The sequence below is a fragment of the Mya arenaria genome, chromosome 13 (assembly GCF_026914265.1).
Source record: "Mya arenaria isolate MELC-2E11 chromosome 13, ASM2691426v1".
Taxonomy (NCBI): domain Eukaryota; kingdom Metazoa; phylum Mollusca; class Bivalvia; order Myida; family Myidae; genus Mya; species Mya arenaria.
In genome coordinates this window covers 25,189,724-25,214,537 of record NC_069134.1, presented here as the reverse complement: position 1 = coordinate 25,214,537, position 24,814 = coordinate 25,189,724, and the positions used below count along the sequence as shown (strand labels likewise).

The following is a 24,814-nucleotide window of genomic DNA, read 5'->3' as shown; positions in this document are numbered from 1 at the left end:
CAGCTAACTTGTGGTCAATGTTTTGCTGAAATTTATTATCATTTCATTTTATTTTTTTCTTTAAAAGTCAAACTGGGAATTTTCTTGTAACATTTTGGAAAAAAATCAAATTTTGGCATTTACTTAATTTTAGAATTAGGAAACAAATTTTTGTCCCAAAATGATTAAGAAGAAACATCGAAAAATCAATACACTATACAACAAACAGAGGCAACACCAACATTTAGATATTGTCAGTTAACAAACTAGGCATAGAAGCATACCAGAAGACATGTACACAATGTGTTCCCTTGACAGTGATGAACACCCTGACCCAGTTGTCATGAACATCTTTCCCAAAAACAATAACCACTGACGTTGATCTCCACAAGCTTTTGCTCTCAAATGCATAAAAAAAACTGTTTATGGCCAACCAACATAACTTTCAGCATTAGCAGTGACTATAAAATAATGAAAAACTACTGTCTAATTGTGACAAATAGTACTGTTCTCCTGCATGTAATTATACCATTAGATTTTTGCAATTGTTTTTACAATATGCCTTAGTCCAGTAAAGCATACATGGGCCAGCCACAAGGTCAGCAGTTCACATGATCAGAATTTAAGGTTTTTGCTCTTCCCTCAAGTTGATAATATTCTACTTTATTCTTTTATTATAAAAAAAAACACTAATTTGTTGACAATGTTGCTTTGGAAGTAATATATTTCTCACTCTGTCATCTATTTTTCTTGTTTAAGTTATTGCCTAAATATGGTCCTTCAAAAATTGCATTTGAACCCAGACAGATTGACCACTCCAGTAAGCTGCTATATGTAACCTAGGTACAACCATGACAAACAGTAGCATATAATGGTCTCCTTTTCATCAGTGCAAGAGCTTTTTTTATCTCAAAATAAATATTTCAATTACAAAAAGTCCAACTTGGACCATCCAAAACCATTGAAATAAATTATACTTAAAATAGTCTGCAAATGGCATGTGTTTCAAAGATCATTTAGAGCAGACTAGAGATAAAAACTGTGACTGGATCAGGGCCAGAAATATGGGTAATTTATTCATAATAATGAATCAGTTTAAAACATAATGATTATGGTAAATGTAGATCTATACTTTTAATCATGTAAACAGATATGACTTGTTGACAGATCAATATATTATTATCATTTAGGCAAATGGGTTTTACAAATTAAAAAACTAATTTCAAACTAACTTTATTGCATGCAAATTTCTATCCAATATTATTAAAATTCAACTGTCAACAAACATGTATGTTTCCCCTATGGAACCCCACCAAATTTTGTCAAACACGGTTTTTCGTACCTCTTGCTCCGTCTCGTCTTTAAAACATAAACAAGCAGCTCTTCGACGATATCCATCCTCATCATATGTCCGGATCGAATTTACCTTCTCTTTCACCATGTCAAAGCCAAAGTTTTTCGGGCGTTTAACTTTTTCCCGGTGTTTATTTATTTGACATGTTTTGCGTGAATTTAATGATCTCTGTCGCTAAAACGATTCGTGGGAAGCGTTTGTGCGAGTTAATAATAGTCAAAACGTCCAGAAATAAAACGGAAACTGTTTAAATTGCGCCTTATATAGTAGTGATTTCATACCCTTTAATATCGTTATCAAAACATTTAAAACTTAAGAAAATGACTGTGTAGTTCTTGGAACCGATTTTCATATAACTAAAATAGGTTCATATCGCTAGCCCTCTTTGCTGAGTCTATGATGTTGAAAGTTAATTGAGTAATTTTGACATCAATCTTGGCGTGCATCATGACATTAACTATGTGTCTTTTTTGTTTCACAATGCTCAAGCTGTATATATTTTGTCATCTTCCGTAAACATTCCGTTATTTTACTTTCAATATTTATTAAGCAGTATATTTTTTATATTGAGTTTGTTTTTGCTGTTAATTAGTTGAGCGAAATACCATATGTTTTATTTATTTGATGTTTTTGTTTTGTTTTTCCATCTGTTTTGTTATCTCTCATGCTCATTTTGGTTTGGACCACATGCATAAATAAAACATGTAAGCTTGTAGACGTTATCAAGATTGAGGTTTGCAGTTGTCCTAGCTGCCTAGTCTTACTTATTCCTCTACGACGAGTCACTTCTACTCTGAAGGCATTTTGGAAAAATTAACAACAGTCACCTGAATTCTACTGTCTCTAAAGAATACTCTGTATACAATGTCGTGCATTTTTAATATTACTAGGCCCTTTGCATCCAGGTTCCTCAAGGTCAGAATAATTTTCCTGGATTAGCCACGTGAATACATGACTTTTGTGTCAAACAACGATATCACCGAATGTCACCTGCTATCATCGCACAGATTCGGGGTATTTCATGGTAATGAAGTTCTTAGATAGGATGGATATTTCATGGACACAAAACTGTGCTTAGACTTGCGTGATAAGGCGATAACTTTCTGCACTCATATCGTCAAACTCGGTTCAAATCACTCGGACGTCACCAAATGTCACCTGGTATCTTCGCACAGGTTCAAGTTATTTCATGACAGTGAATTCTTGGAAGTATGTCAATGCTCATGTTGGTATATTACTGTATATATGTATCTAATGTAAAGTTAAGAGTCTATTTAATTCGTTAATATCTGAGCACTAAGCTTGCAAGTGTTTTATTTTTATTATTTTCATCTTTATTTAAACTCCCATACCGAAATGTTAACACTAATGCGTAGTTTAACTGCTCACTAATTTGCGTGCAGCTTAATTATAACGATATTCACTTATACCCCACGCTGGTTATTGAACGTTGCCTTGACAACATGATACAAAACAGTAACGGCAGCCTCAACCCTCGGGTATAATCTCCAAACCCCAGTTTGTGTGTGCAGAAGTTAGTACGTGAAAAGAGTCTCCGTTCTTTCAGAGTAGCTTAAACAATTGCTGAGACGTATGCGTAAACTTAGACTTGTAAAGAAATGAAGCAACACAATATAAATCAGTTACACACGGAGTTCGTTTATTTAGAAAATAAACGTCACATGTTATTTTAACAAACACCAACACCAACTGGACAATGGGGAGACACTGCTTGCAGAGCGTTGCGATCGAGTGACACGCCGCATATGGGACATATGCTTGTATAGATTTATTGTATAGAGGTATCTAAGCACCATTATATTCTCATTTCTATGGCGTTTGTGCCTGGCAAATGGAATTTGGTACACTGTCTCAACGGTTGTAATGTTGATGTCACCAAAACACGGTATTTCACGATAATGAAGCTATTGGAAGTAGGGTGTAGTTTTCACTTCATTGGGATCCACACTGTGCTTCGACTTGCGCGACAACGCCTACTTCCTATGTTCATATCGCCATTCTCGATTCAAAGCAGACGTCACCGAATGTCACATGCTATCATTGCACAGATTCACGTTAGTTCATGATAGTGAAGTTCTTGGGAGTAGGGCTGATATTTTTATGGATCTTCACTGCGTTTCGACTTGCGACCACCTTCGGTCTTCATATCGCTAACCTCGAACCAAAGCAGACGTCACCAAATGTCACATGTTATCACATCACAGACATGTTCACATGCTCAAGATATTTCATGATAATGAAATTCTTGGAAGTAGGTCAATGGTCACGGTGGTATATTACTGAATAATAATCTGGATGTTATGTAAGAATGCATTCCATGTGTTGAAAGCTGAGCACAATTATATCACCCTACCAAGTTTGAGTGTTTCCTTTTTTTCGTCCAGACATTAACTCCCATACCGAAACGGTAACAGTAGGCGTAGCTTAACCGTTTAAAAACTAGCATAAGATAAATCACAACTCTTTTCTTTTTGTGATACTGCACGCTAGTTAATTATTGAATGCTGCCATTGGCAAAATTGAACCTAGAACAGTTTCTTAACCCATTATTTTCAATAACCCGGACTTTTGTTGCAATAAATAGTACGTCGTGTCCATGTCCTACCAGAGTAACTATATTTGTACACTGAGGTGTCGTTATTCATTACTAAACTTATGATCATAAAGAAATGGAGCAACTCAAAATAAATTAGTTGTACATGGAAAACATTTATTTAGAGTAAACTATACAAGTAAGTTTACGAAACTGGACGTAGAGTGGACATTTCAGAGAACCGCACTGTGCTTCAACGGGTGCAATAAGGCAACCATCTTCTGTGTTCCTATCGGCAAACTCGGTTTCAGGCTGTTTGTTAAGGCAAACGTAGTTCGTTGAAGATGGGTCAAATGTGTGTTGCTCCCGGATACGAGATAGCCTGAATACTCAAGCGTCCCTGCCGGGTAGCACTGATCCCGACCTGGAATCATCGGGATTGAAGAGCGATGCATGATGTCGTGATGGGTCATTCCATGGAAAATGCCTGGGCGAAACTTATGTTTCTGATTTTTACAAGGTAATGGACATCGTCAGATTTATCGTTTGATGGCCGTATAAGTTTATATGAAAAGTCATTAATACCAAATATCTTCCCTACAGTGAAAATTTGGCGGATCTACACTTATCGTGATATTCCCAATTAGTTACAGAAGATTACGAACTGGTGTTTTACAAACATTCAGAATACTTGAATTTTGACAAGTGCAGCCATTTCGTTGCGGTTCCTTGAACTGTCAACCCTATGTCCAGGTTCGTAAAGTTGGCAAAACTTTATCACGAGTCGTTAACAAGACTTAGTCGTTATTTATTCTAGCATTCACAGAAGAGGAGATTCTCCCCCCGGTTGTTAATATGCGGAATCATTTGCACAGGATGTTGTTCAGACCAAAAGAGGAAGAAAACGTCAAGATTCTGTTCGAGCGGCATGCACAGAAAAGACAGTATGTTTTTAGACTATAAATGGGACCAATAACAATTTAATCCTACTCCCAGATTATAAAAAAGCCGTGTTTAGAGACAATATTATATGGCCAAACAATACGTAACCGTGATTTCACCATACTCCTAAATCACATCACTGCAAGAAAAGTCTGCCATACCTTTCCAACAGAAGAGGGGTTTTAAAAGAACGCATCTATATTAAGGTGTCCTTACCGCAGAACCCTAGAAAATTATGTATGTACATGTAGTTTGTTAAACAGGTATTTATTTCATAGGAAATAACAAATTTATATATTGACTTGAATATAATTATAAACGACCTGGATGGAAATTAGAATGGTAGAATCATAATGGTCAAGTAGAGAATAGTATAAGGATGATGAAAAAATGCATAAAATATTTTCAAAATCTCAAACTTGTTCTGGATGTTTAAACGTTGCAGGCACCAAAAGCTGTCACTGTAACCGATTTTTTTTCGGACGTTAAAACAAATTAACTACGGAAATGCAAAAATTGCGGTCGCTAAGTTTTATTAAAACTTTAAATAGCAAATAAGTACGTACTTACACCACGATATTGGTTAACATATATATTCAGTAGTTCATTGATATTCCTTTAACATACATGATTTAATAAGAGTGTGCAAGGTATATTCAAATATTTTGATTGTAATATATTTTCGCGAAGACGAACCGTACCAATTTAAATATCAGGGTTATAATACCGAATTCCTTGATTGTTCGTCAACGGTTTTATCATGATTTAAAACTTGTACCATCAAGTTAATGAAGTCTTTACATCCGACATCCATGTAACTTAAAAATAGTATTTTTAACCATGTCACTTTCTTTTTCACTATCAGGGTATGTCTTATGGAAATATGACAACTGCCGGCATGTCACATCAAGACATGCTGGAGGGTGCAGGCAGACTGGTTGACAAGCATTTATTGGAAGACCGAACTAGTCTAGACCTTTCAGAGCTCTTCAAAGTTCCCATACATAGTAAGTATCAAGTCACTTAATTGATCTTTGAAGTACGTACAGTACACTCAACGAGTCAGACCCACTTTCCTCGCTCACTCCTAGGGATAAAGTCGGTGATCGCGGGTTTCCTCCGAGGGTAAAACTGTTGCCCTCGCAAAAATCCCCCTGAGTTCCTCAGAGTGGCTGGCTTACCGCCGAGTTTAATATGAACGATAGCGTTGAGAATCGTCCGATTTTATGATCCCGCGGCGGAACTCCGAGTCTAATCAGATAAGCAAGAAATCATTCTTGTTTAGAAGTTATTTATTTTTATGCTTAAGCATATTGTTAAGCGTAAAAGATTCTTACGTGTACCAACGTTTAATTTGTATTTATGTCCGTAAACGCCAGTTGAATATTGTCTTGAATTATAAACATTGAATCATTAAAGTATATCCACTATGAATTGCATCATAAAGCAGCCGACTATTTACACGATTCTGAACCATGACCTCTGACGTCAAGCGCGTGATCAATACAGTATAGAATATACTATTTATTATTGGTGGTTAAAAATAGCTATGACGTTTCATGAAATTTTCCACAGAAAACGAGGCAAGAAGGTCTTCAAAACCATGCGCTGTGAACTTTGAACGCGTGTTTGACCTCCAGATTTTCTGAAAATGTGTAACCTAGAATTTCTCGGAAGAAATGTGTTTATCAGTCATTAGCAAAAACACGTTTATGAGATGCATGTGCAACTAGTGAAATGCGACTGCATTCTTGTGGTAAGCTAACTTCATGCAAAATGGGTGGAGGAAAAAGAATAATAGCAATTTACTGGAGCCGTCGTAAATCGGTTGAAAATTTTAATAAAATAATTATAACTTAAGCGTAGATTTTTATCTAGTGTCCGCAGAGTTTCGCGGAGTTAACCCCTCCGAGGAACGCCTTCTTCGGTCGACTGATCACCCTCCGAGGGCCAATCTCAGGAAAATCATTGTGTTGGCCGCGATAGCAAAAATCCGCGGAGGGAAACGGAAAGTGGGTCTAACTCGTTGAGTGTACTGTAAAACTATTTACCTGTTCACCGATTACCAATTATTTAAAACTTTACCTATTCACTCATGCATTTCTAATTATTTATTGCAATGTACTTAAAGATGCATAAATCATTTATATGTGCACAGCCATTGTTTACTTCTGAGTTTTGTCCAACATTAAATTGAAAGAATATGTCATTATGTGAGATGTAATAGCAGAAAAAACCAATCTATTATGCTTGAACAGGACAAAATGTCCCATCGACAAATCCTCACATGACAATTTTGACTATGTGGACAAAACCTTCCATATCATTTGACAAGGTGGACAAACCATCCTAGATCATTTTGACAAGGTGGACAATACATCCCAGATCATTTTGACCTGGTGGACAAAACATCCCATGGAAAAAACCTCACATGACAATTTTGACTCAGTAAGACTACTGAAAATATTCAGGACTTCCAGCCCAAATATCTGAGAGCCAAGTGGAAATGTGTTATAACTGATTGTTCACATTTTGAAGCAGGTTAATAAATACCCTACCACTTTTGTTGAAATATTTTGATACCAATCACTAGTGCAAGAGTTTGAACTTATTCATACATAGTTGGATTTCATTTTATGACTTGCTAAATAACTGTAAGTTTTATTCTTTTAATTGAGGATCTAGTCATGTATTTGTCTTTTTTCCAGTATGCAAGACATCTTAAACATTGTTTTTATCATTTACTTTCAGGTCAGCCGACAGTGAGTGGTCTTCATGACTTTGACTATCCCAGTCTGCTGGACACCGGTGTGGGGTTGGAGGGACTGTCCGAAATCTCGCAGATCAAACGTGTGCCCCTCCCGCCAGAATTGGTGGAACAGTTTAGCCGTATCCTAAATATGATTAGAATGTTTTTGCAAATTGCGATTTGTGATTGTTCTTTAATTTATCCAATGAGGTGGAAAACAAATAAGTGAAAAACTATATTAAATAACCTGATAATCAGCTTTCCATTGGCCCTAAAACTCCTAAAAAAGCTTGGATAGATGACAAATGTTTCTTGAAGAGTTTGCAAACTAAGATGCATTTTATTTGGAAGAGTTAGAAAAATACTATAGGATCAGAATAGAACAGAGCACTTATTAACTTAAATGATTATACATAGTTTCTTTTAATAATTAAAATTAATTAATTTGTTTGAGTTACTATAAAATCTTGATTTAGATGGATTTTTAATTCTTCTAAACAAGTATAGCCTTTAAAAAACCTGTGTTCAGAGCAACCCAATCCTACCTGTCAAAACCCCTTCACCCCCGAGTGTTTGTTTTTTTTACAAGTAAAAAAATCTGATTTTCCAATTGTAAGTTGTTGTTGATCATTATACCCCCCCCCAAACGAAGTTTGAGGGGGTATATAGGAGTGAGCTTGTCGGTCGGTCGGTCTGTCTGTCGGTTTTCATGGTTTCCGGACGATAACTCATGAAAGGCTTGACAGATTTGAACAATTTTTGGTACACAGGTGTAACATCAGAAGATACAGGTCAAGTTCCATATTGGGGCTGGTTGGGCCAAGGTCACTGTTACTAAAAATAGAAAAACGGTTTCCGGACGATAACTCATGAAAGGCTTGACAGATTTGGACAATTTTTGGTACACAGGTGTAACATCAGAAGATACAGGTCAAGTTCGATATTGGGGCTGGTGGGCCAAGGTCAAGGTCACTGTTACTAAAAATAGAAAAACAGTTTCCAGACGATAACTCATGAAAGGCTTGACAGATTTGGACAATTTTTGGTACACAGGTGTAACATCAGAAGATACAGGGCAAGTTCGATATGGGGCTGGTGGGGCCAAGGTCAAGGTCACTGTTACTAAAAATAGAAAAACGGTTTACGGACGATAACTCATGAAAGGCTAGACAGATTTGAACAATTTTTGGTACACAGGTGTAACATCAGAAGATACAGGTCAAGTTCGATATTGGGGCTGGTGGGGCCAAGGTCAAGGTCACTGTTACTAAAAATAGAAAAACAGTTTCCAGACGATAACTCATGAAAGGCTAGTTTTTCTTGTCAGCAGTGTAACTTCTAAATTACCCAACAGATTTAAATAAAACAATACATGCATGATAAAAGAAGATGCAGTGTGCAGTAACCTTGGAGTTATGGCCTCTTTTCAAAGGAATGGTTTGCCATTCCTGTGTCCAGGCGGCATTTGGGGGTATTCGTCACTCCTGTGACAGCTCTAGTTGGTGTTAATAGCAATTAAAAAAACAAACTATTAATTAGTGAGTACACATTGTACTGAAATGTCATGGTAAGCATTGGCGACTTGCTTTGCTTTTTTGACTGGACCATTTTTGAGACCATTTCATTTAAAATCAGATATTTTTTTAAGCCTAAACTTAAAAACTTATGTTGAATTATTTCTTAACCATAGCTTAGGGATGCAGTGTAATTGTATGATGGGGCTGTTTCCGGACATTGACCGGGCATGGCTGTCAATTGACAGTGACATCTTTGTGTGGAAGTTTGAAGACGGGTATGGCATTCTTTAACCATATCAAATCATTATTAAACAACCTGGAGCAGAAATGTGACTTCTTGGGGAATTGCTTATATCAAAAGATTGTTTGAAAATTCAAAAAAATACTTGTGCAATGAACCATACTGTTAAACATTTCTTGTTTTTATTTGAGTTATTCCAGAAAATACACTCATAAAAGGCACTTTTGACTTTCTCTCCTTATTTTGAAATAATAGAACTTCTTGTGAAAGTTAACTACTTTATTGCTTAATCTGCTTCCAATCACAGTCTTTAGAATTGTAGTGAAAAAGGCAAATATATATAAGAATGTAACCTACATGCTCAAATAGGTTACAAATACAATCCTCAAATTATTTTTATAAGCCTGGTGGCTGTTTCAATAAAGATCTTAGCTGATTTTAGCGTAAATTAAAATTTTCTTTTTGAAATAATTTTATTATTTTGCTACATATTATAGAGATTGAACTTAATTCAGTATTCAAAATTTAGACAAAGTTGATGGAGAGGAAAAAATCAACTTGTTACCATTTGTGACGTTTACACAGATGTAAGATTATTTAAGTTATTACTAAAATCCTATATTAAAACAGGTCCCTGGACTTTTCTCACACTTTGGGACTAATGCTTATTTTAATCACTGTTGAAACATTTATAAACATTATTAATGTATCTATCATTGTCCATATGTTAATTTTGAGAACATTGTTTTCAGTGGAGATTTGGCCTATTTTGATGGGATAAATGAGACAATACTGTCTGCAGCATTGGTGAAGCCAAGGAAAGGTAGGTTTGAGGACTGCTATATGCATGAAATAGTATCTCAAGGCTATGGATAACAAAATGGCCAATTGGAATTTGCTTGCCTATTTGTCAAGTGAAAAAAAACAGACAAAAGTTTAAGGGCTTCTTATGGTTACAAGAGCACAACAATTTCCGTAACAGTTTCCAGCAATGAAAATAATAGGAACAATTGACACGATACCAGGGTTTCCATTATGAATTTGAAAGAGGAGTGTTGAACTTCAATGCCACCATTTTTTGAAGTTTTTCTCCCAAACAAGGAAGTTTAAGTCTAAGAATTTCTCATTTGTTGTATGGAAATTATGACAAAATAATGAAAAAAATGAAATAATTTGCAACTAAAATATGCCCTTCTACGAAAAAATCAAACTATTAGCTGAATTCAAAGTTTATTGAAATTTTGTTTTTTATGTAGCTTAAATATGTGGTTTTAATATTGTAGTTTTTACTAAATGTTGTAAGTCTTTGTACTTCCAAGGATTCAATTTTTAATAGAAGTTTTAGCCTCTTTCTAGGGGATTTTATATACTTCCAAACATCCTTTTATGAAAGCCCTGAGGATGCCGAACCACTCTGATGTAAATATTTATAACTAATACACCAATGGAGAGATTTATTAGTCACATGATTACATTGGACAAAAAGATGAAGATGGGCTTAGATTCAGTCGCTTACTAAGTAATTATTGAGGGCAGTCATAGCCTGATTTAGCGTCATATAACTTATGGGTGGTGTAAAGGCTTAAGCAGTACACGTGATCATGTACTATATATACATTTCAGGGATATTCCAGTCCCACATTCAGTTCCTGCTGGTCCTGGCAACCCCTGTGGATATTGTCCTTCTTGGAGTCAGCTTTTCACATACAAATTCGGGTAAATGTTATATCAAATTACAATGTTCTTGCTATACTAAATGTCTAGTTTCCTTTGCCAGTGTTTTTTCTTCACCTAAATGGTGGCCTCACAACAATCCCCAAAGAACTACTTTTTTCACAAAATTGTTAACAAAATTCACAAATCTGATTATAGTTATATTTTACATTATTTTTCTCCATAAAATGTTTACTGAATGTTGTAAATTCTTCCCTGAAGTAACAGGGAGCAGATATATAAGCTCCATTTTTAGTGCTTTAACTATTTTTCTAACATTTTTGGCTTTTAACAAAGAAGTTTGTCATGGAACCATTTCCACAAAGGGCACTGGTCCCATTCACAAAAGTGTGAGAAAAAATACTGAGTACTCTTCAGTTGAGGCCGTCCTTACAACGACATACAACAAAATATCGCAAGATTAGGAATTTAAGTTATATTTACTGAGTGTCACAATTCTAAATGAAATTTAAACTTTCAAATTCACATTTTCTATGTCAAAACTGATCAACTTAGTGCTTAGTTTTAAAATAGATGTTAAAAATACTAAGAATTTTTTGTTTGCATAAAAGCGATTGTACGATACATAACATTGATAAGATGAACCCATTCTGTATGTTTTGTAAGTCAGGGGTAGTACTCAATATTGGTCGTTGTTGGATCTTAGAACGATGTAGCTAAGCGAATTACTCAATATAGATAACAGACCTATACAGTGAATGAAGTCAATGATTTATGGCGATAAGATTGACTAAACTTGAATATTGAATACCAAAATTTTGAATATTTCTTAAAAAGTTTTTTTTTCATTCTTTGCAAAGTATAAATTTGATGAAGAAATGAAGCATTAAAAACATTTATTTAAGTACTCTTAATTATGCCCCCCTTTGAAGAAGAGGGGTATATTGCTTTGCACAGGCATGTCGGTCGGTCCGTCGGTAGACCAAAGCTTGTCCGAGTGATAACTCAACAATTCCTAGACGTATGGTCATCAAACTTCACATGAAGGTTGGGCCTGACCAGTAGATGACCCCTATTGATTTTGGGGGTCATCGGGTCAAAGGTCAAGGTCACAGTGACCTTCAATGGTAAAATAATTTTAAAGCTTGTCTGAGTGATAACTCAACAATGCCTGCACCCATGGCCCTCAAACTTGACATGGAGGTTGGGCCTGACCAGTAGATGACCCCTATTGTTTTTGGGGGTCATCAGACCAAAGGTCAAGGTCACAGTGACCTTGAATGGTTAAAGGTTGTCCGAGTGATAACGTGACAATGCCTGCACCCATGACCCTCAAACTTAAATTGGAGGTTGGGCCTGACCAGTAGATGACCCCTATTGTTTTTGGGGGTCATTGGGCCAAGGTCAAGGTCACAGTCACCTTGAATGGTAAAAGGTTGTCCGATTGATAACTCAGCAATGCCTGCACCCATGGGCCTCAAACTTGACTTGGAGAATTGGACTGACCCAGAGATGACCCCTATGGTTTTTGGGGGTCATCTGGCCAAAGGTCAAGGTCACAGTGACCTGGAATGGTAAAAGGTTGTCCGAGTGATAACTCGACAATGCCTGCACCCATGGCTCTCAAACTTGACTTGGAGGTTGGGCCTGGCCAGAAGATGGTCCCTATTGATTTAAGGGGTCATTGGGCCAAAGGTCAAGGTCACAGTGACCTGGAATGGTAAAAGGTTATCCGAGTGATAACTTGACAATGGCTGCACCCATGGCCCTCAAACTTGATTTGTAGGTTGAGCCCGGCCAGAAGATTGTCCCTATTAATTTTAGGGGTCATTGGGCCAAAGGTCAAGGTCACAGTGACCTTGAATGATAAAAGGTTGTCCAAGTGATAACTCAACAATGCCTGCACCCATGGCCCTCAAACTTGACATGGAGGTTGGGCCTGACCAGTAGATGACCCCTATTGATTTTAGGGGTCAAAGGTCAAGGTCACAGTGACCTTGAAAGCAAACTTGACAATTCTTGGACCTATGGTCATCAAACTTGACATGAAGGTTGGGCCTGCCTAGTAGATGACCCATATCGACTTTGGGGGTCATCAGGCCAAGGTCAATGTCACAGTAACCTTTAACGCAAAAAGTTAACAAATCTTCCCCCACTGATATCTCAACAATGCCTCAACCTATGATCATTAAACTTGACATGGATGTTAAGCCTGACCAGTAGATTCATAGAGCCAAAGGTCAAGGTCACAATGATCTTGAATGGTAAAAGGTTGTCCGAGTGATAACTCAACAATGCCTGAACCCATGGCCTTCAAACTTGACTTGGAGTTGCATCTGATTTGTAGATGACCCTTTATGATTTAAGGGGTCATCGGGTCAAAGGTCAAGGTCACAGTGACCTTGAACGAAAAAAACTTGTCTTGTGATAACTTGACAATGCCTGCACCCATGGCCCTCAAACTTGACATTTAGGTTTCTGGTGACCAGCTGATGACTCTGGATTTTGAGTTCATAGAGTCAAAGGTCATGACGGTCATAACACACTTTATCCTCACACTTTAATGGTCATAATCTTAAAACAGCAACAAATCAGCTGTCATTTCGGTCCATGCATATTTCATTCAATTGTCCATATAATCCTGACAACATGGCGCTCAGGCGGGGCATAATGTTTGACAAACATCTCTTGTTTTTTCAGAATATGATGAAATGCATCTCCTCCCGGAACCACTCTTCTCCATACCAACTGACAACACTTACATCATGAACATTGTGGGAACTGAAAGTGGACGCATATTTATGGCTGGAAAAGATGGATGCCTGTATGAATTGGCTTACCAGGTATGACCATAAATATTTAGTGATGAATGTAGTGTTACACTTTTTGAAGCTATTCTTTCTGATTGATTTTAAACAGGACTATCATTTTGAATATCTAGGGCCATGATTACAAACAGTCTCAAGTGTGAATTTAGACTCAGAAAAGTACTTTTGTAAAAGAATATAAAACAATCTTTGTTCCAATTCTTTTACAAAAATACGGTATATGTATATGTAAATAAAATTAAAGCATTCAAATAATGATAAAATTCAGCAAAGTTCACTATCAATGCTTTGCTAGAAGTAATGCTATAATGAAATGAAGATTTCGCAGTATTTAGTCTTGAGTATGAACTCAGACTGCTTGCAATCACTGCCCCAGACACACACACACTATTAGCTTCAAGGTAGTGTTATTGTTGTGTAAATTTATTTCTTTGAGAAAAATGTATGTGCAGCTGATTTTGTGTTTCTAATTCATTATTTTGCATTCTAGGCCGTATTTATAAAGCATCTTTTTTTTTAGTTGAATTTAAAGCAGATTAACGCTGTATTTACACAAAATGACGATAATAAGCAAGAAAATGGTCCAAATAGTAATTAAAAAAATTCAGAGCATACTTAAATTATTTGTAGTCGAAAGTTTGGAAATTATCACGAAGAATCTTCAAGAAAACGGTTCTTGAGCTCTGTTTTCCGAATTTTTAACACAACCAAGTCTTGAAACTTTGAAAAGAGAAGGTTATATAAGTTCTATCGAGACAAAAAAGTGTGCAACAGTTTGATGATGTTATAAGGGACTTATTTTCAAGGTATTGGGGCTAGAGGGTTGTCAATTTTTACCTGATTACTATGATTTTCAGGCAGATGATGGATGGTTCAGCCGTAAATGTCGAAAGATCAACCATTCGACCAGTACCCTCTCGTTTCTTGTACCATCTTTCCTCAACTTCTCATTTGGCGAGGAAGGTAATGAATAAGATAAAGGATTGGTAGTGTTGTGATTAATTTTTATGACCCCCAAAAATGTATGGTATCTATTTTCCCTAGGATTCTTAAGCTAACATGTATCTTTTGCAGTTTTTGCGTATTTATTCAATTCTCAATTTACTGGGTTTGTCTACCATGTAAATTTGAGCTATTTAAAAGTAGCGTTGGTATATGTATCGGTATAAATCATGTGACTTTCACATGCTAAATATACATACTTTAAACTGGGACAGCATCAAAATATTATTATCATCATGTGAAATGATGTAATACGTATCCACCTAATACTAATTGTATTGACAATTCTAGGATTGTTCTTGTGAAAATTATGTATTTTCTGATCTAGGGACCATGTGGTGTCAACCCCCTTTAAGACACAAAGGAACATACTCAAATTCTACTCATTATTTATAAGTTGAGGACATGACAATTATTTAACGAAAACAAACCATTTATTTCAGACTCACTGGTTCAGATCAAAGTTGACAACACTCGAAACATCTTATACTGTCGCACAGAGAAGGGCACCATACAGGTGTATGACCTTGGAGTGGATGGAAGGGGCCTGTCAAAGGTTGCATCTATACCCCTACAGAATATAGTGCATAATGCTTCACATGTGGCCAGGTAAGGTATCTTGTGGGATATCTTGGATAAAAAAGGTCAAGGGTATCATTCAATAATATGACCTTGGAGTGAATGGTTGGGGACTGGCCAAGGTCACATATTCACATGTTGCCAGGTAAGTTTATGTCACTGGTGTATATTTTGGGATGTTGTGTTTTAAAAGGGATCACACAAGAATATGACCTTGGAATGGATGGAAGGGGCCAGGTCAAGGTCACATCTATACCCTCGAAGAATATAGTCCATAATGCATCACATATGGCCAGGTAAGTTTTGGTAGCATGAATATATATTGTGATAAACTGAATATAGAATGGGCGCCATACATGTTTATGGCCTAGGAGTAGTTAGGGTTGGCAGGTTTGACTAGCGAAGTGCGTGCAAATTAGATTTGGGTCAGCTAATTAGTTTTTTCACAGTTCTTCAGTGTATGTGAAAACTTTTTGGACACGCTGGACATTTTGTCTGACGTCTTTATAGTTTACTCAGGACATTTTCATGTTACGTAGGACATTTTTCAGAAAGCATGTTTTGATTTACACAATATCTGCAGGATATTTTTTCCGATATGTGGTCATAAATGTAGCCAAGGCCTACCGATTTTCCACTTCTCAAAGAAGTGCCTTGTTACTTTCGAAGGATTTACTTTTTCACTATCAGACTGTTTTCTTTTCCTACTACTGGGTTTAGCCCCATTTATATATTTTAACCCCTACATATTTGTTGACATCTCCAAAGAGACTAATAACAATACTATGACCTCATTCACCTTGACGCTTGAATCTCTCGTGACAGCCAGTTTAAAGTGCGGAACTGAGTAATTACACTGCAATTTTGGAGTAAAATCTACCATTAATTGCTTTAAAACAAAAACAGTTTATTAATCTAACCCATGCTAATACATGTTAATTATCCTGACCTGATATCAACAAACTGTCATAGTTTAAAATTAATTTGGCAATACTGGTTTACGTGGCAAATTACGTCGTAATTACGTCTTTTCAGGAAGCCGTATTTTAGTTCCATCTGTTGCGCATGTGTACTACACAGATTTGGAATATAAACATCCGGTTAAAATGACAGTTGTCAAAGGTTTCATTCGAGATGTATATTTCAACTTTGGATATCAGTTTTACTCTGACATAAACGTCGGACAATTCTGTCCTACGTTCTTTGAAGATACGACGGACAGTTTGAAAATCTACCGGCAATGTCTGACTGTCCGACGTGTTTTCGCGTACACTGTTCTTAATTTTTTAAACCAATTTGAATCTAGAGTGAACCATGTTCAAGTCTTAAACATATCTGTCCCTCTAGTTTATAAAGAAGTTTAAGAAATCTCTTTTGTAGAAATTGTTGAACTATGCTTATTTATTGATAATTGTCATGCTTTCGTATTTGGTAACCAGTATGATGATTAATTTACTTCAGAACAATTGACAGATCTAACTTCAAGCCACTAGTCCACATTGCACCGATACCAAGCACAGAATCGACAAATGTACATCTGGTGGCCATCACACAAACTGGTATGTCAGTGCTTAAACTACTTAAAAACTTTATTTCCAGACACAAAAATTAGACAAAAATTGTTAAATAAGATGTTCAAGTTTCAGTATGGAATCGAAATGCTGTAATAGAAAGCTGGAAAATTAGTTTGCTATTTTGTGGAAATATTATGGAATGGGTATGACTTATTGGTCTGCAAAAATTGCCTAACTGGACAATCAATTGTAAATAGATTGATTGGTATCTAAATATGTGTATGCATGTTTTTCACTATCAAGCCATTCTGAAGCCATAAGAGTTCTTCCTGCATGTAGACCTTTGTGCATGTATGTCTACCGCCAGATTTTTCACATTTAAGCCTATATTGTCTAACATTGACAAGTGTCCATATTAACATTATTTCATTTGTCAGGTGTGCGGCTGTATTTCACCACCAACCCATTCGGAAGTCAGAAGGGTCGCCCCAGCATGTTGACGCTGATCCATGTACGTCTCCCGCCAGGATTTCTCACGTCTGCCGCTCCACAGAGGCCCAATAATATCCATATGGCCTACTATCAACAAGGTGGGGAATGTTGAACTGGGCCTGTATTCAATATTTAATATAAATATATAACTTTAATCCTTATCCTTAGACATGCCTTAGTGATTCCATTCAAATTAAATTTACAATCCACTAAGATTCTACTTTACTTAAATTTAAATTAAATCTCAGTTGGTTATTGAATAGGGCTCCAGATTACAAGAAAAACGCTTAAATTTGTCAATCCGGAGCCATCACTATGTATTTTATGGACAGAAATTAATAAAACTCACATGCATTGGGCATACGCATAGTGCAGTGGTGCACCTACAAATAACATCTTGATCAGCTCAGTACCAAAATTGCCTTACTTAATAGAAAAAGCTTAAATTTGTCCACCAGAGCCTTTATTTGTTTAAAGGCATATAAACATATGATTAATTAAATATATGACAAAACTGTTTGTTTCAGGTTGCATGTTGTTGATGGCCTCACAGAGTGAGAATTCTGACCTGTTGTGGACAGTTGGCAGCGATTCCTTCCCATTTCACAACCAGCTCATGGAGTCACATGTATGTCTTCTACAAATGCACAACGATATTCCATATAAGCTTTGTGTCAGCTTGAATTGAAAGCAGCCATATGCTGATACAATTTACATTCAAGTTCTTTTCTTAAAGCTATTATTTGTGTCCTTTTTGAGAAAGTGCCATAGATGGTGCTTAGACAAACATCATTTTGCGAGAGAGGCAGACACACTTGAAACTAACAATATATCACTTTCCATTTTGACCTGACATTGTTAAGTAATGTTTGCGTTTTTGTAAAAAAATCATGGACAAAAGATGAGTCCAGGTTCAATTTGCATGTTGATGATTTCTTTTAATGTGGCAAAACTTCACAACTACTTTTGCATTCATGTACCTCTTCCAAGTTTCATTTCCTATGACATTTCATGACCAATTCATCTCATTTATGATCGAAAACTTGTAATAGAACTATTTGTATAGAACCTTAATCTTTTTATTTTCAGACGACAGTGCCAGTGGATGGAAGGACATGGTCGGTGTGTGAGGTGGAATACCAGAGACCTTCACAAACAGAAGGGGATATTAATGGGCGGGATCCTCCAGTAGTGGTTACCCAACACGCCCAGCCGCCCAGGAAGTTTGTGGTCTTGAGTGCTCAGGTGAGTAGCACCTTAAGTGAGAAAATGTATAAAGTGTGTTTGATTATGTTTTATTTTGCCCAAGACCAACTTAATCAGCAGGGGAGATAAACGTTCTGTTGTTTTTTTTGCCCAACATGCCTCGCCATCCAGGAAATTTGTTTTCTCATTGTTCAGGTAAGTAATACTCCTTGATATTTTATGCTCTTTAGAGAATGATGATTGATAGCCACGGGCCAGATGCTGACAATTAAACAGAAGTATTTAACAGCTCTATATCATTATCAAGGGGAGCCACATAGTGAGCAAGCTGCGGCCGGTAGACCAGCTTCGACAGCTGTTGATTGACTGCCAAGGGCCTGACGCTGATGAGGTGAAGGCCTTCTTCAGACTACACAAGGTAAGAAGAACAGAATGAAAATAAATTGGGAGATGAATCCTTTCTTAAGTTCAATAACAACAAGTGTTATGACTGTCGGCAAAGTGAAACAACTTGTGTCGGCTTTGACATAGAAGACGTGCATGATCATACTATTATGAAACTTGGTACTCATGTTCACAATGTTCCCACTGACAATATTTGTAGAAAGTTCTTATTGACTAAAAAATATGTAGTTGCTTAAACCATTATATCCTGAAAGTTTCAATATCTAATATTTAAAATAAAAGCATTGGAAACTTGAATTCAGACAAACTTATGTAATATTCCTTTAACTATGTTCCCTATAACAGATAGAGCAAGCCTGTGCCACATGTCTTATCCTGGCTTGTAACCGGCTTGCCTCAGACCAGCAGGTTGCAGATTGGGCCAAGATGGCCTTTTTCCAATATGGAGGAGAGGCAGTTTACACATACGGAGCCGGGGATCGGCAAATGATGCCTAGCAATATTGGGCCTGCAGGTATGTGTATATATGGGACATGGAATTAGGTAAAAAAGAGTGTGTTTGGTGTTGGTTACATTTGACATAATGCTGAAATCCGACTATCTCCACCCTGGGTAATAACTAATTAACAGCTTTGTTTATGAAAGGAATATCAAATATGAAACCAATGTCAAACTATTTGTTTGTCTGGTTCTTTAACATTCCCTCCATTGGTTTTATGGTTTTAAATATGTTAAAATTTTGGGCGGCTCAGTGTCATAACAGTTACTGCAACATACCTGGAATAGGATGTTTACATTTATTTTATCACATTATTCTTTTGCATTTTAATGGACATTTTGTATAATTTAGATTAGAGGTGGCTTAGCTATAGAATATTAGTAATGGCACATTAATACTAAGTTTTAGGTTGTTCATCTTAGTACAGACAGTGGTCGAAAAATAATTGATGCGAAGCACTAGTGTAAAAATGGGGTTTGTTGATCCAAAAGTCTAATTTCGATGACTTTAACATGTAGATATTGGAGTGAGTATTTAACATGCAGGTATCTTGAAAAATCCTGTGTAGAGTATACAAGTAAACTGTTTCAGTGTATTAAAAGTTTATTGATATTTCTTGCGTATCCCATTTGTCCTCTCTTCCTCCTTTCTACGTTCCATGTAATATATATATGGTGAGTTCTAGCCTTCTCATTTGTCCATGATTTCCCTACAGGCCTTTTTCTATGCATCCCACTGGTCACATTATATAATGGCATAATATTGAATTCTTTAAAATCATTTTAATTTTCCAATTCTGAAAAAAAATCAAATTGAGTGTTGAATGAGTAAGAATATGTTGAAAATTATACCAAAATGATATAACAAACAGAGTTTTTTGGCATTGAAAGATTTCAGTTGAAATTAAGAACAATATACAAACTGCAATAACTGTATCAATAATTTATGTCGCTTTTTTCACATATAAGTTATCAGCAAGCGATACCCTTTAAATGATGCCCAAATTATAGGGGTCACCAGGCATCAACATTTTACATTCATTGCAAATGGCTCAGTAAAATGTTAAGCTTTGGCTTAAAACAAAAGGCTTCTGGTTCGAGTTACCTGACCCTACCTTTGTAATAGGCGCCAGCTCTACCAATTGATATAGTCTGTTATTATAAAAAATAAATAATTAAGATTACTTGAACACCATTCCCCAACGAAAAGACTAGTAGGGGACACACCATGTCACAAGACACCAAATATGTTTTACATTAACATTAAAGCATCCAGTTCACATTCAGAAATGCATAGAAAAAGGCGTGCCCTGTGTGCATGCATTGGTGTATGGATTGTGTGTATTTATCTCTCCGTGTAGGTGGTGGTTATGGCAGTATGTCCATGTACAGCCCCGGTCCCCAGCAGCAGCACAGTTTCACCCTACCTACCCCCATGCAAGGTACCGGAAAATAGTGTGTTGTAGTTTGACATCCATGTTCTTTATTTTATCCTTTATGCTTTCTTGTGATTTATAGAGATTTATCATTGATATGAAAATGATATTTCACTCTGTCATACAGTGAAATAACAATTTGATATTTTTCACTGTTTTGAAATTTTAGCCCGCTTTCTCTTTCAAATCAAATGTAGTGCACATTGGGATTGAACATAATTTCAAAGATGTTTTCAAAATGAAGTGTTAGATCGCAATATATTTCACCTTGAATAGACTGATAAGCTGTTGGTGCTCACTCGGTGAAATGTATTGCTGTCTTAAACTGAAACAAACAATTATCCTCTATATATTTTTATTCTGTATATTGCAATGTGCTTTTGGCCTTATGACGAATAAACGTTTGTTATGTCATTTACAATTAAATGTTCAGTTTGTCTTCTGGTTTTATGCTCTACTGGCCAAAGGCCAGAAGAGCTTATGCGATGGTAATGTGTACGTAGTATGTGCATCCGTGCATTTGTGCGTTTGTGCGTCTGTAAACAATTGCTTGTGGACACGATACAGTCTCCAGTTTTGATTGTATCTCGATGAAACTTGTACAGTATCTAGTTTCAAGAGCAAAAGTTGTGGTATTTGCTGTCAGTGCTGGTGCCCTCGTTCTTTGAGGTGGAGTTGTGGTATTTGCTGCCAGTGCTGGTGCCCTCGTTCATTGAGGTGGAGTTGTGGTATTTGCTGTCAGTGCTGGTGCCCTCGTTCATTGAGGTGGAGTTGTGCAAGTCTTTTGAACATACCAGTAACTCTAAAACCATTCCAGACTTTTCCAGACTCGGCCTTTGACTATGACAGAAATTTTATTGTTGAGTTATGCTGTTTAACTTACCATTTGAGAAAAAAAAAACAGACAGGCGTTTTAATCTTTTTATGGAGCTATAGGCAACCATAAATTGATTACTAGATTTTCATCCCCCATGATTTATAGAATATGAACAAAGAATCTCAAGGAAGTTTTTCCTAACACAAAATAAATATGTGTGATAAAACAAAAAGAGGTAACGGTAAGTTTTGTGTGATGTACAATAAAATACATGTGTAATGGTAAAGGGATTCACTTGTGCATGTGAACATGTTTAGAAAGTCTTGACATTCATTCCTTTTCCTGCTTTGTTTTGAGTTTCCTCAGTAATTTGTTTAATAAAGAAATAAGTGGAACTGTTTTAAGATCAAGCAGTTACATACTTGTTAATATATGAGTATTACTTATTGTTGGTGTTTTTCATATGCTTGGCTCCAATTTGTGAATATATCCTTAAAGTTAGGTTAAAGTATCATATTCCATTTAGCCATATTACTTGCTTAAATTTGATTTACCGTATTATATCATGTATAGGACGCTAGCATAGATAGGACGCAGGCAAAAAATAAGTGGAAAAAACGGGTAAAAACCCTTAATATATAAGATAGGACGCAGTGGAAAAATGTCAAAATCGGAGCCAAAAAATTGAGGTTGGTAAAGCATTTACAACATATATTGAAGTGAAAAACAAACAAAAAAATGTATATAAGGCATAATTCGATAACTGTCTTATGTATTTCGATAATTATCGTCGTATTTCGGTAATTTAGCGTACACAACAATGATATAAGTCTTGACATTTTGAGAACATTCACGCATATTATAAGACATACAAATGGGCCTTCTGACTGACAGTCAACCGTTGCAACCGTTGCAATAGTCCCGACATGCTTTCTGAATAACAGTCAACCGTTGCAACCGTTGCAATAGTCCCCACATGCCTTCTGAATAACAGTCAACCGTTGCAACCGTTGCAATAGTCCCCACATGCCTTCTGACTGACAGTCAACCGTTGCAATAGTCCAGACATGCTTTCTGAATAACAGTCAACCGTTGCAACCGTTGCAATAGTCCCGACATGCTTTCTGAATAACAGTCAACCGTTGCAATTGCAACCGTGTATTGTCAAAACTGATGATTGTTTTGTTAAGGCTTGTAGCTACGCGGATTAAAGCATGTTGGCATAATTAATGCGTGTCCGTTATTAGTCTTGCCAGCGGAAGGCACGTCAGGTAAAGTGTGAACAAACAACCATACAGTATTTAACTATCACAATAGTTTGTTCTATTGATGTTTTTCTAATGACAGACAGCGGGTGTTTTTCACACCTTCGCACATTTGAAAAGATTTGATAGTGACAATAATGCTACTTTGCGATATGCACATTCCTTTATTATTTTTTTAAAACAGTAACATACAACAAAATGTTTTGGTAAATATCGAATCATGAACAACGATTAATTGATATTTACCTCCTTTCCCGATTTTCCATTGCTGTTATAACTCTATCCAGTTAAAGTGCTGACTCACATCAAGTTTTTGTGAGTAGCGTCCCTTTTGTAAAAAAGTAAACACTCATGTTTGTTTTCAATTTATTGAGAGATTTATTTCTCAATAAATCATTTTAAAGTAAACATTCAATATATTTCTGCGTGTGGTAACTTCGTGATTTTACCTATATCAGTTGTTTTCTTCGGTGACGCAGTACAAATACTTACTATTACCGCGTTCTTTCCCGGTCCGATATTTTCGACCTGAAAAGGACTTGGAAAAAAATGAGAAAAACAAATGAAATTCTAATAGCATAGAAAGGACGCAGGCAATTTTTAAGACGATAATTGGGGGTAAAAAAGTGCGTCCTATGCATGATATAATACGGTTATAAATTAAAGAGCCTCATGATGCTACACAATTTATACATAACAAAAATGGTGAGTTTAGCTTGATCTAGTTATACCAGACTTAACATTGTTCAAGAAATTGTGGTGATTATTGAAATTGTGGTGATTATTAAAAAAACACATCAAATAGTTGTAGAATCCTGTCTTGTTTTTAGAATGATTTTTATTTATCACTTATATATTGATGTTTAACTGTGCCCCACCCTCCAGGCATGCACCCGACCCAGGCTTCAACTCCCATGATGTATGGAGCCCAGCCCATGTACCCACCCATGGACATGACGATGCAGGGCGGCCCTGGGTTTATACAGAACATATCCTTCTCCGGAAAACACAATGGCATCTGTCTGTTCCTTTCAAGAATACTCAGGTACTGTTAACTGTAAATGTATTAAATAAATCATTTACTCAGTGAAATTTAATCAGTTAAGAAATTTATTTAAAAAGTTTTACTATTAATAGTTTAACATGCTATAATGGTAATGTTTTATACTGTCCAATATAATTTTTACATTGCATGAAGTGTTTAAAAGAGATTAGCTCATACATTGCATCCTCAATTTAATTGCATAAATAGCCCACTGTTTCTGTATTCAAGGTGTATTCATCTACTGGTACTTGAGTTTTGAATGTTTGTCATATTTTATTTATATTCTGTTTGACAGACCTATATGGGAGATGTCGGTCACTAAAGAGTTCCCCTGCCAAACACCAGAAGGGACCATTGTCTATGTGAGCTCATTCTCTGACTTTAAAAGCAGAACTAGGGTTTTATGGAATGTTTTTGAGTTATCAGTGTTTGTTATCGTATCAAATATGCTTTGCACCAAAATGAAACCTTAATTATTTTAGTGCTCATTCTGCACCATTAAAATGGTTGGACAGATTTAGATTTAATCATTAAGAAGAGCTCTAACAACCAAAAATCTAATAAACAGATTACAAAACTGGTAAATTTGAATTAAGTTGTCACAAAACAACTGCCAAATTTCCTTTTAGACATTAATTGTCTTTATTAAGTGAGTTATTTAGAGACTCACACACGTGCATTGGGTAAAATAAAGTAATTCAGGCGGCATTTCACACT

At 36.2% G+C, this 24,814-nt stretch overlaps 2 protein-coding genes across 3 annotated transcripts in view; one reads left to right on the top strand and one right to left on the bottom strand.

Annotated features, from left to right (window-relative positions):
• LOC128214106 (diphosphoinositol polyphosphate phosphohydrolase 1-like) overlaps positions 1 to 1,516 on the bottom strand; it is a 34,464-nt gene extending 32,948 nt beyond the window's left edge. The window contains exon 1 of the mRNA XM_052920370.1: positions 1,322 to 1,516. Coding sequence (XP_052776330.1) covers positions 1,322 to 1,420 — 99 coding nt within the window. The 5' untranslated portion in view covers positions 1,421 to 1,516. The remainder of the gene's footprint in view (positions 1 to 1,321) is intronic.
• Positions 1,517 to 5,277: 3,761 nt separating this feature from the next.
• The window catches only part of LOC128214183 (nuclear pore complex protein Nup155-like), a 32,018-nt gene continuing 12,481 nt past the window's right edge, over positions 5,278 to 24,814 (top strand). Inside the window, exons 1-18 of one of the 2 annotated variants that reach the window (XM_052920525.1) lie at positions 5,278 to 5,387; positions 5,695 to 5,836; positions 7,581 to 7,718; positions 9,274 to 9,370; positions 10,089 to 10,159; positions 10,960 to 11,052; positions 13,711 to 13,853; positions 14,696 to 14,801; positions 15,284 to 15,449; positions 16,881 to 16,978; positions 17,371 to 17,523; positions 17,953 to 18,053; positions 18,515 to 18,670; positions 18,939 to 19,049; positions 19,382 to 19,550; positions 20,896 to 20,976; positions 23,938 to 24,097; positions 24,393 to 24,459. In XM_052920525.1, the coding sequence (XP_052776485.1) occupies positions 5,698 to 5,836; positions 7,581 to 7,718; positions 9,274 to 9,370; positions 10,089 to 10,159; positions 10,960 to 11,052; positions 13,711 to 13,853; positions 14,696 to 14,801; positions 15,284 to 15,449; positions 16,881 to 16,978; positions 17,371 to 17,523; positions 17,953 to 18,053; positions 18,515 to 18,670; positions 18,939 to 19,049; positions 19,382 to 19,550; positions 20,896 to 20,976; positions 23,938 to 24,097; positions 24,393 to 24,459 (2,049 nt within the window). In that variant the 5' untranslated portion in view covers positions 5,278 to 5,387; positions 5,695 to 5,697. The remainder of the gene's footprint in view (positions 5,388 to 5,694; positions 5,837 to 7,580; positions 7,719 to 9,273; positions 9,371 to 10,088; positions 10,160 to 10,959; positions 11,053 to 13,710; positions 13,854 to 14,695; positions 14,802 to 15,283; positions 15,450 to 16,880; positions 16,979 to 17,370; positions 17,524 to 17,952; positions 18,054 to 18,514; positions 18,671 to 18,938; positions 19,050 to 19,381; positions 19,551 to 20,895; positions 20,977 to 23,937; positions 24,098 to 24,392; positions 24,460 to 24,814) is intronic. The other variant, XM_052920526.1, reaches the window with a different exon arrangement.